Raw genomic sequence first — 18216 nt, forward strand, 5'->3', positions numbered from 1 at the left:
CTTGTGCAGCCCTTTGAGACACTTGTGATTTAGGGCTATATAAATAAACATTGATTGATTGATTGATTGATCGCTTACGTGCAGTGATTTCTCCAGATTCTCTGAAACTTTTGATGATATTACGGACCGTAGATGGTGAAATCTCCAAATTCCTTGCAATAGCTTGTTGAGAAATGTTGTTTTTAAACTGTTGGACGATTTGCTCTGGTATTTGTTGACAAAGTGGTGACCCTCGTCCCATCCTTGTTTGTGAATGACTGAGCATTTCCTGGAAGCTGCTTTTATACCCAATCATGACACCCACTCGTTCCCAATTAGCCTGTTCACCTGTGGGATGTTCCAAATAAGTGTTTTAATGAGCATTCCTCAACTTTATCAGTCTTTTTTGCCACTTGGGGACGGCGTGGCGCAGTGGAAGAGTGGCCGTGCGCAACCCGAGGGTCCCTGGTTCAATCCCCACCTAGTACCAACCTTGTCATGTCCGTTGTGTCCTGAGCAAGACACTTCACCCTTGCTCCTGATGGGTGCTGGTTAGCGCCTTGCATGGCAGCTCCCTCCATCAGTGTGTGAATGTGTGTGTGAATGGGTGAATGTGGAAATAGTGTCAAAGCGCTTTGAGTACCTTGAAGGTAGAAAAGCGCTATACAAGTACAACCCATTTATTTATTTATCATTTATCACTTGTGCCAGCTTTTTTGAAACATGTTTCAGGCATCAAATTCTAAAGGAGCTAATATTTGCAAAAAATAATAAAAGTTTACCAGTTCAAATATTAAATATCTTGTCTTTGCAGTCTATTCAATTGAATATAAGTTGAAAAGGATTAGCAAATCATTGTTTTCTCTTTTTATTTACCATTTACACAACGTTTTGGGGTTTGTACTTGCCGGCATCACTTTTGCCTTATATGGTCATTTCCTGTGCATTATTACCAGCAATACAGGTAAAAGCCAGTAAATTAGAATATTTTGAAAAACTTGATTTATTTCAGTAATTGCATTCAAAAGGTGTAACTTGTACATTATATTTATTCATTGCACACAGACTGATGCATTCAAATGTTTATTTCATTTAATTTTGATGATTTGAAGTGGCAACAAATGAAAATCCCAAATTCCGTGTGTCACAAAATTAGAATATTACTTAAGGCTAATACAAAAAAGGGATTTTTAGAAATGTTGGCCAACTGAAAAGTATGAAAATGAAAAATATGAGCATGTACAATACTCAATACTTGGTTGGAGCTCCTTTTGCCTCAATTACTGCGTTAATGCGGCGTGGCATGGAGTCGATGAGTTTCTGGCACTGGTCAGGTGTTATGAGAGCCCAGGTTGCTCTGATAGTGGCCTTCAACTCTTCTGCGTTTTTGGGTCTGGCATTCTGCATCTTCCTTTTCACAATACCCCACAGATTTTCTATGGGGCTAAGGTCAGGGGAGTTGGCGGGCCAATTTAGAACAGAAATACCATGGTCCGTAAACCAGGCACGGGTAGATTTTGCCATGTGTGCAGGCGCCAAGTCCTGTTGGAACTTGAAATCTCCATCTCCATAGAGCAGGTCAGCAGCAGGAAGCATGAAGTGCTCTAAAACTTGCTGGTAGACGGCTGCGTTGACCCTGGATCTCAGGAAACAGAGTGGACCGACACCAGCAGATGACATGGCACCCCAAACCATCACCCAACCATGCAAATTTTGCATTTCCTTTGGAAATCGAGGTCCCAGAGTCTGGAGGAAGACAGGAGAGGCACAGGATCCACGTTGCCTGAAGTCTAGTGTAAAGTTTCCACCATCAGTGATGGTTTGGGGTGCCATGTCATCTGCTGGTGTCGGTCCACTCTGTTTCCTGAGATCCAGGGTCAACGCAGCCGTCTACCAAATCAAGTTTTTCAAAATATTCTAATTTACTGGCTTTTACCTGTATATGAGGGTTTTAACAGATGTACACAACCCAATTCATAAGATCCAACAAAATGCAATTATTGAGATGAATGTGCTTTGCAATGTTTATCAAATTTCCAGCCTTAAAATGTATGCATTTATTAACGGCTTTGATGTGTGGCTGACAAACAGGGGTTATCGGAGGTCGCTTAAACTCAGGGACTCTTTGCATGTCGGCTGAGCAAAAGTTGTCCACTCACTACAATCTGCACAATATGTACGGACTGACTGAAGCCTTCGCCACTCATAGGTATGTAGAATCATGTAAATAAAATGTCAGCACAATCCAGTTTGTTTCTGTTGTTAATAGTTTAGAGGTGATGGTCATCCGCAGTGCTCTCGTCAAAGTACGAGGGAAGAGGCCATTTGTCCTGTCTCGATCTTCCTTCCCGAGCATCGGACGCTTCTCCGGAGTGTGGACAGGAGACGTTAGGAGCGACTGGGAGCAACTTCGATACTCCATCCCTTGTAAGGACGTGTGTGTTTGTTGTCTTTCCAAACGTTTGACATCCCACCTTTTATTATGAGGACATGACTCTTTGACTGGTCCACACAAGACAAATGCAAGGATGTGTTCCTTTTTACCTAATTATATTCTTTTGACGTGACTTTAGTCACACGTCCTTTAGGTGTCGTGCCACTGCATGACTTGTCCTGAATGCTAGTAGGACTGAAACACTAAAAAGTGGAAATTAGTACTTGTTTCTACACCTTTTTTAGACCATTGCCAAAAATGAGTGGCTTGTTGCTTATTAGCATTGGCGTTGTTAGGCATATTTTAGGGGGGCTCAAGCCCCCCTAAAATATTCTTAAGCCCCCCTAAATAATTTGGTGTTTTTTTTTTTTTTTTACAAATACATGCCGACATAGTCATTATAAAGTGGCCCGAATATGAGTTTAAATAAATAATCATATAACCTGTTATTATTCACTCAGTTTCCCCTCACTTCGTAGCGTAAAGTAGAGAGCCCCTTTAGTGCGTCGGTATCCAATCCATTCCACTTGTTCATATAGTAAATGCCCACATCACTCAAATTCCAGTCCGCATTTTCTCTGCGACCTTGCTTGCGGTCCTGCAGGTGTACGAAGCACATTATCTTCCTTTACAATGAGTGAAGCTGCACGAAACCTTGTGTGTGCAATTGTAATTGATTTAGTTTTTAAGTTTTGTGTTTCTTGTAGAATCTATATAAAGTAATATACATTAGCCTATTGTTAAAATAATGAAAAAAACATCATTAAATATATTTGTTTTATTGTATTGTTACATTAATTGTCATGTCTGTGTAATCATATTTTGTTTTAAGTCATGTTTTGTTTAGTTTCTGGCTTTTCACTCCCTTGTCTTGTTTGCATGATTACCCATTAGTTTCACCTGTTCCACGTTTGGACTCATTGTGCACTCTTGTTTGTCACCATAGCAACCATTAGTTTTCACCTGTCACGACGCACCTGTTTCACGTTTTGAGTCACGCACCTGCTTTCACTAATCATGTCCATAGTATTTAAGTTCATTCATTTTCTGTTGTTCGTCCTGACGACATCCCCGCATTTATGCTCCTGCACACTCTCCACACCCTGATGACCCTTGCTACTCTTTTTTTCATGCCGGTTCCATGCCAAGTAAGTTTTTGTTTATTAAGCCACAGTTAGTGTTTTGTTTAATTGTTCATAGTTTCTGCCAATGTGCAAGTTTTGTGTTTATAGTCTAGTTTTGTACCTCCGCCCCTGTGCGCGCTTTTCGTTTATTCCTTTTTTGATAGTTTAAATAAATCATGTACCCACCTTCAAGCCTTGACCAGTCCAGTTCATTTGCACCACGGGAGAACAAACCAAGCCACAGTCCTAGTCTTGACAGATGTCATCAGCACTGTCAAGACTAGGACTGTGGTTAAACAAAAACTTACTTGGCATGGAACCGGCATGAAAAAAAGAGTAGCAAGGGTCATCAGGGTGTGGAGAGTGTGCAGGAGCATAAATGCGGGGATGTCGTCAGGACGAACAACAGAAAATGAATGAACTTAAATACTATGGACATGATTAGTGAAAGCAGGTGCGTGACTCAAAACGTGAAACAGGTGCGTGACGTGACAGGTGAAAACTAATGGTTGCTATGGTGACAAACAAGAGTGCACAATGAGTCCAAACGTGGAACAGGTGAAACTAATGGGTAATCATGCAAACAAGACAAGGGAGTGAAAAGCCAGAAACTAAACAAAACATGACTTAAAACAAAATATGATTACACAGACATGACATTAATAGCTGTTGTATTATTATAGGATGGCTTGTTAAACATTTCATAGGATTTTCAGAGGGAGGAAAAACCAAGACATTTAATATAAAATGTAAAATGAATAAATACATAAAAAGAAAAAGAAAAAAAATGGTTAAAACCCATCGTCCCGGGGAGCATTTCATTTCGTCCCGTGCATTTAAAAAAAAAAATAATAATAACAATGAATAATTTCTAAGTCTTTGTTAGCCGTTTGTGAAGTTTTGTGCTTGCGCGTAACGTTCGCTCGCATCCTGTGCATCTCCTGGGGGCTAAGCCCCCCCTGTCCTTAAAAGCTAGTGACGCCCCTGCTTATTAGAGATGTCCCATAATATCGGGCTGCCGATATTATCCGCCGATAAATGCTTTAAAATGTAATATCGGAAATTATCGGTATTGGTTTCAAAAAGTAAAATATATGACTTTTTAAAAGGCCGCTGTGTACACGGACGTAGGGACAAATACAGAGCGCCAATAAACCTTAAAGGCACTGCCAGTCACATAATATCTACGGCTTTTCACACACACAAGTGAATGCAAGGCATACTTGGTCAACAGCCATACAGGTCACACTGAGGGTGGCCGTATAAACTTTTTTAACACTGTTACAAATATGCGCCACACTGTGAACCCACACCAAACAAGAATGACAAAACACATTTCGGGAGAACATCCACAACATAAACACAACAGAACAAATACCCAGAACCCCTTGCAGCACTAACTTTTCCGGAACGCTACAATATACACCCCCTGCAACCTGAAATCCCGCCCTCCCCAACCCCGCCCACCTCAACCTCTTCATGCTCTCTTAGGGAGAGCATGTCCCAAATTCCAAGCTGCTGTTTTGAGGCATGTTAAAAAAAATAATGCACTTTGTGACTTCAATAATAAATATGGCAGTGCCATGTTGGCATTTTTTTTTTCCTTAACTTGAGTTGATTTATTTTGGAAAACCTTGTTACATTGTTTAATGCATCCAGCGGGGCATCACAACAAAATTAGGTATAATAATGTGTTAATTCCACGACTGTATGTATCAGTATTGGTTGATATCGGAATCGGTAATTAAGAGTTGGACAATATCGGAATATTGGATATCGGCAAAAAAGCCATTATCGGACGGTTTTTTTTCCAAACTAATTTTGTCGTTTTTGTGTATTCCTGTGAACTAGGATGGTATCTTACTAGCAGAACTCAAACACTACCCAACCAATACCCTTAAAACTTTATAAATGGAACTTTGGAACTCTAATTGATGTTGATTATTTATTATTGTGGAAAACCAAAATGGCAAAAGTGTGGAGTTCCTCGTTACGGCTCTTGTATAATCTAAATAGAACACAGATGAGGCACAGCTAAGTGAAAGATAAACAAGACAGAGCTCTTGTGTAAACTGAATGCAATTAAAATCAAGTTAAACTAGCTTATTTGACCAAGGAGATGCTAACGTACAGTACAGGCCAAACGTTTGGACACACCTTCTCATTCAATGTGTTTTTTTTATTTTCATGACTATTTACATTGTAGATTGTCACATCAAAACTATGAATGAACACATGTGGAGTTATGTACTTAACAAAAAAAGGTGAAATAACTGAAAACATGTTTTATATTCTAGTTTCTTCAAAATAGCCACCCTTTGCACACTCTTGGTATTCTCTCCATGAGCTTCAAAGTTAAAGTTCCAATGATTGTCACACACACACTAGGTGTGGTGAAAATTGTCGTCTACATTTGACCCATCGCCATGTTCACCCCCTGTGGGGTGAGTGGAGCAGTGAGCAGCAGCGTGCGCCTCGCTCGTGAATCATTTGGTGATTTCATTGGTGAGGTCAAGCACACCTGTGAAGTGAAATCAATCAATCAATCAATCAATCAATGTTTATTTATATAGCCCTAAATCACAAGTGTCTCAAAGGGCTGCACAAGCCACAACGACATCCTCGGTTCCGAGCCCACATAAGAGCAAGGAAAAACTCACAACCCAGTGGGATGTCAATATGAATGACTATGAGAAACCTTGGAGAGGACCGCAGATGTGGGTGACTCCCCCCACCCCCCACCCACCACACCCCCCTCTAGGGGAGACCGGATGCAATGGACGTCGAGTGGGTCTAGCATAATATTGTGAAAGTCCAGTCCATAGTGGATCTAACATAATAGTGAAGAGTCCAGTCCATAGTGGATCTAACATAATAGTGTGAGAGTCCAGTCCATAGTGGATCTAACATAATAGTGTGAGAGTCCAGTCCATTGTGGATCTAACATAATAGTGTGAGAGTCCAGTCCATAGTGGATCTAACATAATAGTGAGAGTCCAGTCCATAGTGGATCTAACATAATAGTGTGAGAGTCCAGTCCATAGTGGATCTAACATAATAGTGAGAGTCCAGTCCATAGTGGATCTAACATAATAGTGTGAGAGTCCAGTCCATAGTGGATCTAACATAATAGTGAAAGTCCAGCCCATAGTGGATCTAACATAATAGTGAGAGTCCAGTCCATAGTGGATCTAACATAATAGTGAGAGTCCAGTCCATAGTGGATCTAACATAATAGTGAGAGTCCAGTCCATAGTGGATTTAACATAATAGTGTGAGAGTCCAGTCCATATTGGATCTAACATAATAGTGAGAGTCCAGTCCATAGTGGATCTAACATAATATTGTGAGAGTCCAGTTCATAGTGGATCTAACATAATAGTGAGAGTCCAGTCCATAGTGGATCTAACATAATAGTGTGAGAGTCCAGTCCATAGTGGATCTAACATAATAGTGTGAGAGTCCAGTCCATAGTGGATCTAACATAATAGTGAGAGTCCAGTCCATAGTGGATCTAACATAATAGTGTGAGAGTCCAGTCCATAGTGGATCTAACATAATAGTGTGAGAGTCCAGTCCATAGTGGATCTAACATAATAGTGTGAGAGTCCAGTCCATAGTGGATCTAACATAATAGTGAGAGTCCAGTCCATAGTGGATCTAACATAATAGTGAGAGTCCAGTCCATAGTGGATCTAACATAATAGTGAGAGTCCAGTCCATAGTGGATCTAACATAATAGTGTGAGAGTCCAGTCCATAGTGGATCTAACATAATAGTGAGAGTCCAGTCCATAGTGGATCTAACATAATAGTGTGAGAGTCCAGTCCATAGTGGATCTAACATAATAGTGTGAGAGTCCAGTCCATAGTGGATCTAACATAATAGTGTGAGAGTCCAGTCCATAGTGGATCTAACATAATAGTGTGAGAGTCCAGTCCATAGTGGATCTAACATAATAGTGTGAGAGTCCAGTCCATAGTGGATCTAACATAATAGTGTGAGAGTCCAGTCCATAGTGGATCTAACATAATAGTGTGAGAGTCCAGTCCATAGTGGATCTAACATAATAGTGTGAGAGTCCAGTCCATAGTGGATCTAACATAATAGTGTGAGAGTCCAGTCCATAGTGGATCTAACATAATAGTGTGAGAGTCCAGTCCATAGTGGATCTAACATAATAGTGTGAGAGTCCAGTCCATAGTGGATCTAACATAATAGTGAGAGTCCAGTCCATAGTGGATCTAACATAATAGTGAGAGTCCAGTCCATAGTGGATCTAACATAATAGTGAGAGTCCAGTCCATAGTGGATCTAACATAATAGTGAGAGTCCAGTCCATAGTGGATCTAACATAATAGTGAGAGTCCAGTCCATAGTGGATCTAACATAATAGTGAGAGTCCAGTCCATAGTGGATCTAACATAATAGTGAGAGTCCAGTCCATAGTGGGGCCAGTAGGAGATCAGAAAAAAGCAAAACAGTTTGATGTTTGAGTCATATTTGTCCAGGAAATGAGGCTTGAATGCCAAATTGTGCTCATATTGCACCGAGCTGCCGTACTTCAATTTGATCATCCCACTTGTTCTCTTTGCATCATTCCAGTGTTGGCATCACATGTGAGCAATATTTCTTAGACAATGCTGTTTTAACTGTATGGACTTACAGTGTGTGCATGTGTCCCTGTAGCTGTGCTGCGGTTCAGTTTATTGGGGGTGCCTCTGGTGGGTGCAGACATCTGTGGCTTCCAAGGCAACACCACAGAGGAGTTGTGCGTACGATGGATGCAGCTTGGGGCCTTCTACCCATTCATGAGGAATCACAATGACAGGCAATATGCTGTGAGACACACACACACACACACTTCCATATTTGCTTGACATACTAACACTGCAAAAACTGAAATCCAAGTAAGATGAAATATGTCAAATAAGGGTGATATTTGCTTATTTTCTGTCTGATAAGATAATTCTTCTCACTAAGCAGATTTTATGTTAGAGTGTTTTACTTCTTTTAAGTGTTTTGCTCCTAAATGATCTCAGTAAGATATTACAGCTTGTTGCTGAGATGTTATGACCTATATTGAGTAAAACATGCTTGAAACTAGAATATCAAGTGTTGCAAAGCTGTGTCATCAACACTCACAAGTATAAAACTACTTTTTTAAAGTCATCATTTCTTACTTCAAGAATGAAAAACAAAAATCATGATTTTGACACAATTGTCTCGTAATTAAAACAGATGACAGCCAAATGGACTTTGCTGTTTTATTTTCAATGAAACAATAGAAAACACGTACTCATATAGTAGTACAGTTGGCACAGTACAGTAAACTGACAGTTAATATTTAAACATTTAACATTTCTAACAATTTTGAACAGAAATAGTTCATGCACATTGAGATAAATTCCTCAAAATTACTATTAGAATTTTTTTGGCCGGGGGCCGGGCTGTATATATGCACACTAGAGATGCGCGGATAGGCAATTATTTCATCCGCAACTGCATCAGAAAGTCGTCAACCATCCGCCATCCACCCGACCTAACATTTAATCAGAACCGCACGCGCCCGCAGCCGCCCGCACCCGCCCGTTGTTATATATCTAATATAGACGATGCAAGGCATTAGTGAGGTTATAAAGCGTTTGCCTGTTAAAGAAAGGAGACTGATCCAATGCAGCACAGACATTTGCGTGCCACGCTGTCACGGCCCAGACGCACACCAGTGCGCAATCATATGGGAGCCGCGCTGAGCGCACCTCCAAGCGCGTCTTGCTGCCGGCGACGGCCGGGTATGGTGCCGACGCTCCAGCGCCATCCATTTTCAGGGCTAGTTGATTCGGCAGGTGGGTTGTTACACACTCCTTAGCGGGTTCCAACTTCCATGGCCACCGTCCTGCTGTCTATATCAACCAGGGTGAGCCCCACCCCTTTCGTGAGCGCACTGCGCGCGGAGTGACCCCTGTTACGCGCCCCCGGCAACGGGGGTGGCGGGCAGGTAAGCTGCGCGGGCGGAGCGCGCGGAGTGACCCCTGTTACGAGTCCCCGGCCACGGGGGTGGCGGGCAGGTAAGCTGCTTACCTGCTGCGCGTGACGCCGGCCGCGGCGAAGGCGGACGAGGCGGGGTGTCGGTGCGGTGGGCGCGGTGGTGACCCTGGACGTGCGTCGGGCCCTTCTCGCGGATCACCTCAGCTACGGCTCCCGGTGGGGCCCTCTCGGGGGAAGGGGCCTCGGTCCCGGACCCCGACGAGGCGTCCCTTCTCCGCTCCGTAAAAGTGTCCATCTCTTCTTTTTTTTTTTCTTTCGTTGTGGCATATGCTGCAGGTGCCTGCTCGTTTTTCGTATGTGGGTAACAACATTTAACTATGTATATATATTTCCCAATTGGTTTAACTGCCACCCGCCTGAATCTATTTAAAATCTTTTTTTTTTTTTTTTCAACCGCCCGACCCGACCCACGGATAAAATCTAATTTTTTTAAATTTCATCCGCCCGATCCGCGGATAATCCGCGGACTCCGCGGTTGTGCCCGCAAACCGCGCATCTCTAATGCACACTAATTGACTGAAAGAGCACGCACTTGGCGCGATGATGTCATGTTATCCATGGAAAAATGCATTTTTAGACAATATGATTTGCCTGAGCGGCTAGGAGACCCCGAGAGTAACAAGCGCTTGCCTTGTTGCCTTTCCATTAAGAACAATAAATTAGTTTTTAGTGTAAGTTTGCTGCTTTCAAGAAATGTAATGCCGAGCGCATATCATTATGTCAAGATAATGGCACTAGCATTTACTTCATTTCAGAATATTTTTCAACATATTGAGCAAAAAGGTCTCTTTTTGTTTCTACCAAGAAAAGTGCACTTGTTATTAGTGAGAATATACTTATTTTAAGGTATTTTTGGGTTCATTGAGGTTAGCTAATTTTACATGTTTTGGAAAGTCTTGACAAGCCAAATTTTCTTGTTCTATTGGCAGAAAATGTTGCTTAGTTCAAATAAAATACCCCTCTTTTTTTCTTTTTTTTTCTTGTTTTTGACAACTGACTTTTTGCAGTGTAATGTCTTTGTGTCTCTTCGTGAAGTCCCAGGAGCCATATGTGTTTGGACAGAAGGCCCAGACGGCCATGCGAATTGCATTAAACCTTCGTTACTCCCTCCTTCCGTTTCTCTACACACTCTTCCATCATGCACACACCTCTGGAGACGCGGTGGCCAGGCCTCTTTTCATGGAGTATGTCATCCTAACTCATTTTTAATGTCTCTCTCTCTAAAACGTCATCATGCTTTATCTTCATCTTTGTCATTTTAGGTTTCCCGCTGACCCCAACAGTCAGATTATAGACAGACAGTTCCTATGGGGGAGTTCCCTGCTCATCAGCCCGGTCTTAGAGGAAGGTGCTGTGGATGTTGTCGCTTACCTGCCCCCCTGCACTTGGTACAGCCTTCACAACGTGAGCTGCTCCCTTTTTAATTCATTCAATCTCGTACACTGCAAAAAGTGAAATCTAAGCATACTTGCCAACCCTCCCGGATTTTCCGGGAGACTCCCGAAATTCAGCGCCTCTCCCGAAAGCCTCCCGGGACAAATTTTCTCCCGAAAATCTCCTGAAATTCAGGCGGAGCTGGAGGCCACGCCCCCTCCAGCTCCATGCGGACCTGAGTGACGTGTTGACAGCCTGTTGTACATGCATATGTGACCCACCCATAATGTGTCACATTTTTGTGTTGATTTATTTATTTTATTTTGTGGTTTGAATTCGTTTTTGGAGCTGTCATTCCACATTTATCAGTATTCACATTGGTCAGTAGGGGGCAGTAGGGCGTTTCTTCCCAATTGAATGCTATCACCTGCAGACCGGAAGTGTCTTGTCATTCTGATGAGCGCGACCAGTCTGTGAACAATTGAAACGTCCTGTGTGCTTTTTCCTCCTGTATAACAGGTTAGTTTTGGTGAATCAACTCACTGAATAATATCCATGTGATCTTTATAAGTTTAAGTACACATTCTGATGGTGGAGCCTAACTCTAAAGTGTTTGTGAGTTGTAGTTTGTATTTGTGAATGAATCCAGTGCACAGCTGCAGTAATCAATACAAAATGGCGACGTGAGTACACAATGTTTATATAGGAACTTCTGACCCTAATTCAGACTCCCAAATTAGAGCTCCCGTTTTCTTATTGATTTTGTAATGTATATTTGTATAATCTGTGTGTTCTGAAATAGTGACAGAGAATAGAACAAGGATGGACAATTCAACCCTTAACTCAACAATGAGTAGATGAGTGTTATGTGTGTGTATATGTGTAAATAAATGAACACTGAAATTCAAGTATTTCTTTTATTTATGTAATATATATATATATATATATATATATATATATATATATATATATATATATATATATATATATATATATATATATATATATATATATTTTGTATTATATATATATATATATATATATATATATATAATAAATTATATATGTATATATATATATATATATATATATATATATATAGCTAGAATTCACTGAAAGTCAAGTATTTCTTATATATATATATATATATATATATATATATTAACCACGCCCCCAACCACGCCCCCCGCCCCACCCCGACCACGCCCCCCGCCCCCCACCTCCCGAAATCGGAGGTCTCAAGGTTGGCAAGTATGAATCTAAGTAAGATGAAATATCTCAAATAAGGGTGAAATTTGCTTATTTTCTGTCTGATAAGATAATTCTTCTCACTAAGCAGATTTTATGTTAGAGTGTTTTACTTGTTTTAAGTGTTTTGGTCCTAAATGATCTCAGTAAGATATTACAGCTTGTTGCTGAGATGTTATGACCTATATTGAGTAAAACATGCTTGAAACTAGAATATCAAGTGTTGCAAAGCTGTGTCAACAACACTCACAAGTATAAAACTACTTTTTTAAAGTAATAGTTTCTTACTTCAAGCATCCTTGCCAACCTTGAGACCTCCAATTTCGGGAGGTGTGGGGTGGGGGGTGGGTGCGGGGGGCGTGGTTGGGGGCGTGGTTAAGAGGCGAGGAGTATATTTACAGCTAGAATTCACCAAGTCAAGTATTTCATATATATATGTATGTATATATATATATATATATATATATATATATATATATATATATATATATATATATATATCCCCGCGACCCCGAAAGGAATAAGCGGTAGAAAATGGATGGATGGATGGATGGATATATATATATATATATATAAGAAATAATTGACTTTCAGTGAATTCTAGCTATATATATGTATATACGTATATATATATATATATATTATATATATATATATATATATATATTATATATATATATATATATATGTATATATATATATATAAATAACAGAAATACTTGAATTTCAGTGTTCATTTATTTACACATATACACACACATAACACTCATCTACTCATTGTTGAGTTGAGGGTTGAATTGTCCATCCTTTTTCTATTCTCTGTCACTATCTTTCTAACCATGCTGAACACCCTCTCTGATGATGCATTGCTGTGTGGCACGCACAAAAGTGCTTTCATCAAATGCACTAGATGGCAGTATTGTCCTGTTTAAGAGTGTCACAACATTGCTGTTTACGGCAGACGGACTGCTTTACGGTAGACGTTCTTTATATTGTGGGAAAGCGGACTCAGGTCCGCATGGAGCTGGAGGGGGCGTGGCCTCCAGCTCCGCCTGAATTTCGGGAGATTTTCGGGAGAAAAGTTGTCCCGGGAGGTTTTCGGGAGAGGCGCTGAATTTCGGGAGTCTCCCGGAAAATCCGGGAGGGTTGGCAAGTATGCTTCAAGCATAAAAAAAAAAAATCATGAAGCCGAGCGCATATCATTATGTCAAGATAATGGCACTAGCATTTACTTCATTTAAGAATATTTTTCAACATATTGAGCAAAAAGGTCTCTTTTTTTTTCTACCAAGAAAAGTGCACTTGTTATTAGTGATAATATACTTATTTTAAGCTATTTTTTGTTGTGTTTAGACTAAAGGGGAGGTGACGGCAAACAGACACCAGGGGGAAGTATATACAATTATTTATTATATATATATAGTCAACATATATATATATAATAATAATAATAAACAATACTACTAAACTAAGGAAATGGAGTGTGAACTAGAATACAAGAGTGTGTGGTGTAAGACTATGTGTGTAGTTAACTGAAGTGAGTGTTACCAACGTGTTGAACGAGATACGAGGAAGTCCATGGGGCAGGCAGGTTATCCGGGGCGAGAGAGAGGCGTCGGAATCCAGGGGCGAGTGAGAGGTCGAGAAACGAAGGAGGTTAGTCAAGAGTCCAGAGGGAGATCCAGGGAAAAGTGAAATGCACAGCTCACTTTCCAGGCGACGGAGGGTAGGTACACCATGAGAAAACTAAGTTCCCGCGCCGATCCTAGGGTCCACTGGTCTTTTATTGAGCTTGCCCTCATCAGACCCAGGAGTGTAGATTGCCGGTGAGTGATTGCAGCTGGTGGCTGCTGCAGGGCGGGGACGCGCGTGGCGCGTCCCTGGATGTGCGCACCCGTGGGCGTGTCCCGAGGTGCGCACAGACGAATGAGCGGCGTTGGCAGGAGCCTGAGCCGTAACATTTTTGGGTTCATTGAGGTTAGCTAATTTTACTTGTTTTGGAAAGTCTTGACAACCGAATTTTCTTGTTCTATTGGCAGATAATTTTGCTTAGTTCAAGTAAAATACCCCTCATTTTTGTATTTTTTTTTCTGAACACTGACTTTTTGCAGTGTACATTCTCAAAAATATCATATGCAAGGCCACAGTTGTTTATTATTTACCCTCTCATTAGGGTCAGCCTTTTCATAGTGAAGGTCAGTTCCTGGTCCTGTCAGCTCCTTTGGACACGATCAACATCCACGTGAGGGAAGGACACATTATCCCCCAGCAGGTTAGTGCATCACTCTATGCGAGCCATTCCTGCACGGTAATGGTGCTGTTAGGAGTATGACACATGTTAATTATGACCTGAGCAGCGGAGCAAGCACTGTAGGTGCAATGCAGAGCACTGCAAGGGCCCTATTGAAATTGCTATGTTTACTATTATTATTATTAGTAGTACCGTATTTTCCGGACCATAGGGTGCACCGGATTATATGTATTATTGTATTATATGTATATATATGTGTTATTTGTATTTCATACAAAAGGCTTATTGTGGTGCGCATTAAAGGAGTCATATTATGATTTTTTTTTTCTAAATGTAAAAGACTTCCTTGTGGTCTACATAACATGTAATGGTGGTCAAAATGTTGCATAGATGATGTTTTACAGACCATCTTCAAGTCACTTTTTGACTTTTGCTTCAGGATGCGCCGTTTTGTGGGCGGTCTTATTTACGTGCCTCCACTTCGACGGTTCACTGCTCCCCTCACCTCCCAGGGGGTGGAACAAGGGTGATGGGTCAAATGCAGAGAATAATGTCACCACAACGAGTGTGTGTGTGTGACAATCATTGGTACTTTAACTTTAACTTGAACTAATGTCCAATTGAAAGGTGAACATTTGGATTTGGTTTTGTGTAAATCATGTTTTATAAATTGAACAGTTTTTTTAAATTTACTTTTAGTGTATTTAAATAAAAAATATAAATCTAAAATGATTTCATAATAATAATAATAATAATAATAATCTGTTTATTCTCATTTTCTTTTAGAAAAGTACATATTGCACAGCAATAAAAATAACATTTAGAAAAAATATTTTAACGATTTAATATAAATGCAATCATTTATCATACAGTAACTGTGTATTGGGTTAGGTGGAATCTGTTGTTACTCAATCATTGGTGCTGAAAGGATAAAACTGGTTCATCTGGTTGTCTTGCCTTACAGCTGTAGTGACGTTCTAACTGAAAGCCTAAAGCACACTGAAACTGTTTTTCAGTATTTTCTTAAAGACACAGTTTTTTTTGTTTTTTTTGGTCCCAAACTCCCCCTATTGCACAGGTGTCAAACTTAAGGTCCTAGGGCCAGATCCTGGCTTGCCACGTCATTTTATGTGGCCCGAGAAAACCTGGAAATAATATGCTTCAATAAAGTACTTTATTTTTTCTCAATGTATTTGTTATTTCCATTTGGACAGTACTGTACTGTTGTACAAACTTAAATATTAATGATGCAACAAATATGACTTCATATATTTTAAAAAAATGAGAAAAAATACTTCAATATCTGCTTAACTTATGATTTCAAAACAAGCTATTTATTAATTTGTACACTGTAAACATGATATTAGTTTACGGCAAAAAAAACTGGCAGCTCAGTCAGCAGAATTTTACTGTAAAAACCAGTGGCATACCACTTTTTAACCATACCACATTTTACTGTTTTTCCAGTAATATAGTATTAAAAACCCTGTACATTTTACGATAAAATTCTGGTGACTATCTGCCAGTTTTTTTTCCACTGTAAAATCCACAGTGTTTTTTTAAGGTGTATATAAAATATATATATATATATATATATATATATATATATATATATATATATATATATATATATATATATATATATATATATATATATGTATGTATGTATGTATGTATGTATGTATGTATGTATGTATGTATGTATGTATGTATGTATGTATGTATGTATGTATGTATATATATATGTATATATATATATATATATATATATGTATGTATATATATATATATATATATATGTGTATATATATATATATGTATGTATATATATATATATATATATGTATATATATATATATATATATATATATATATATGTATATATATATATATATGTATATATATATATATATATATATGTATATATATATATATATATGTATGTATATATATATATATATATATATGTATATATATATATATATATATATATATATATATATATATATGTGTGTATATATATATATATATACTGTATATATATATATGTATATATATGTATATATATATATATATATATATATATATATATATATACGTATGTATAAATATATATATATATATGTGTATATATATATATATATATATATATATATATATATATATATATATATATACACATATATATATATACACATATATATATATATACAGTGGGGCAAAAAAGTATTTAAAATGAACATTATTACACATGTGGAGCAATAAAAACACTGGTAGAAATAACAGTATTGATAATGATAAATAATAATAATTATCTCTGTTATCAACATTACAATTGCTTTAAATGCAACAATACATGAATGTAATCAATACTTGAATTACAAAAGAAAGCAGATTAAGAGGGGGGAAGAAAGCAAAGCGGACTATATTAACCTTATAGATTGTTATGGAAAAAATAGGTTGCGATTTAGCAGTGTTCCGTGTTTCTACCCAGTTCCACCTGGGAGGGACAATGTTAATATATGTTTGTTGAAACGTGATTATATGCATGAGTGTACGTATGTATATGTGCATGTACAGTTGTGCTCATAAGTTTACACACCCTGGGAGAATTTATGATTTCTTGGCCATTCTTCAGAGAATATGAATGATAACACAAAACCTTTCTTCCACTCATGCTTAATGTTTGTGTGAAGCTATTTATTGGCAAACAGCTGTGTTTACTTTTTTTTTTAAATCAAAATGACAAAAGAAAGTACCCAAATGACCCTGATCACAAGTTTACATACCCCAGTGACTTTGATCTGATAACATGCACAAAAGTTGACACAAACAGGTTTGAATGGCTAATCAAGGTTCCAATCCTCACCTGTGACATGTTTGTTTGTAATTAATGTGTGTGTATAAAAGGTCAGTGAGTTTCTGGGCTTCTGACAGACCATTGCATCTTTCATCCAGTGCTGCACACATGTTTCTGGATTCTGAGTCATGGGGAAGGCAAAGGAATTGTCAATGGATCTGCGAGAAAAGGTAATTGAACTGCATAAAACAGGAAAGTGGTATAAAAAGATATCCAAAGAATTGAGAATGCCAGTCAGCAGTGTTCAAACGCTGATTAAGAAGTGGAAAATTAGGGATTCAGGTAGACCAGCAAAGATTTCAGCCACAACTGCCAGGAAAATTGTTCGAGATGCAAAGAAAAATCCACAAATAACTTCAGCTGAAATACAGGACTCTCTGAAAAATGGTGGTGTGGCTGTTTCAAGATGCACAATAAGGAGGCGCTTGAAGAAAAATGGGCTGCACGGTCGAGTGGCCAGAAGAAAGCCATCACTCCAAATTACTTTGTTCCAGAAGTTTTGAGGCTTGTCTCTGTGCTGTTTGGCGTAATGTAAGCAGGATACTTTGTGACATTTGCGCAGACATGGCTTTCTTCTAATTACAAACAAATATGTCACAGGAGAGGATTGGAACCTTGATTAGCCATTCAAACCTGTTTGTGTCAACTTTTGTGCATGTTATCAGATCAAAGTCACTGGGGTATGTAAACTTGTGATCAGGGTCATTTGGGTACTTTCTTTTGTCATTTTGATTTAAAAAGAGTAAACACAGTTGTTTGCCAATAAATAGCTTCACACAACCTTTAAGCATGAGTGGAAGAAAGGTTTTTGTGTTATCATTCATATTCTCTGAAGAATGGCCAAGAAATCATACATTCTCCCAGGGTATGTACACTTATGAGCACGACTGTATACGTA

General features: G+C 38.9%; 1 protein-coding gene across 2 annotated transcripts in view; it reads left to right on the forward strand.

The window, feature by feature from the left end:
* The window catches only part of gaa (alpha glucosidase), a 35029-nt gene that overhangs the window by 14899 nt on the left and 1914 nt on the right, over positions 1–18216 (forward strand). The window contains exons 11-16 of one of the 2 annotated variants that reach the window (XM_061973462.1): positions 2071–2188; positions 2249–2406; positions 8227–8378; positions 10621–10769; positions 10848–10989; positions 14381–14479. In XM_061973462.1, coding sequence (XP_061829446.1) covers positions 2071–2188; positions 2249–2406; positions 8227–8378; positions 10621–10769; positions 10848–10989; positions 14381–14479 — 818 coding nt within the window. The remainder of the gene's footprint in view (positions 1–2070; positions 2189–2248; positions 2407–8226; positions 8379–10620; positions 10770–10847; positions 10990–14380; positions 14480–18216) is intronic. The other variant, XM_061973463.1, reaches the window with a different exon arrangement.

Source organism: Nerophis lumbriciformis, linkage group LG22 (genome assembly GCF_033978685.3).
Source record: "Nerophis lumbriciformis linkage group LG22, RoL_Nlum_v2.1, whole genome shotgun sequence".
Taxonomy (NCBI): Eukaryota; Metazoa; Chordata; class Actinopteri; order Syngnathiformes; family Syngnathidae; genus Nerophis; species Nerophis lumbriciformis.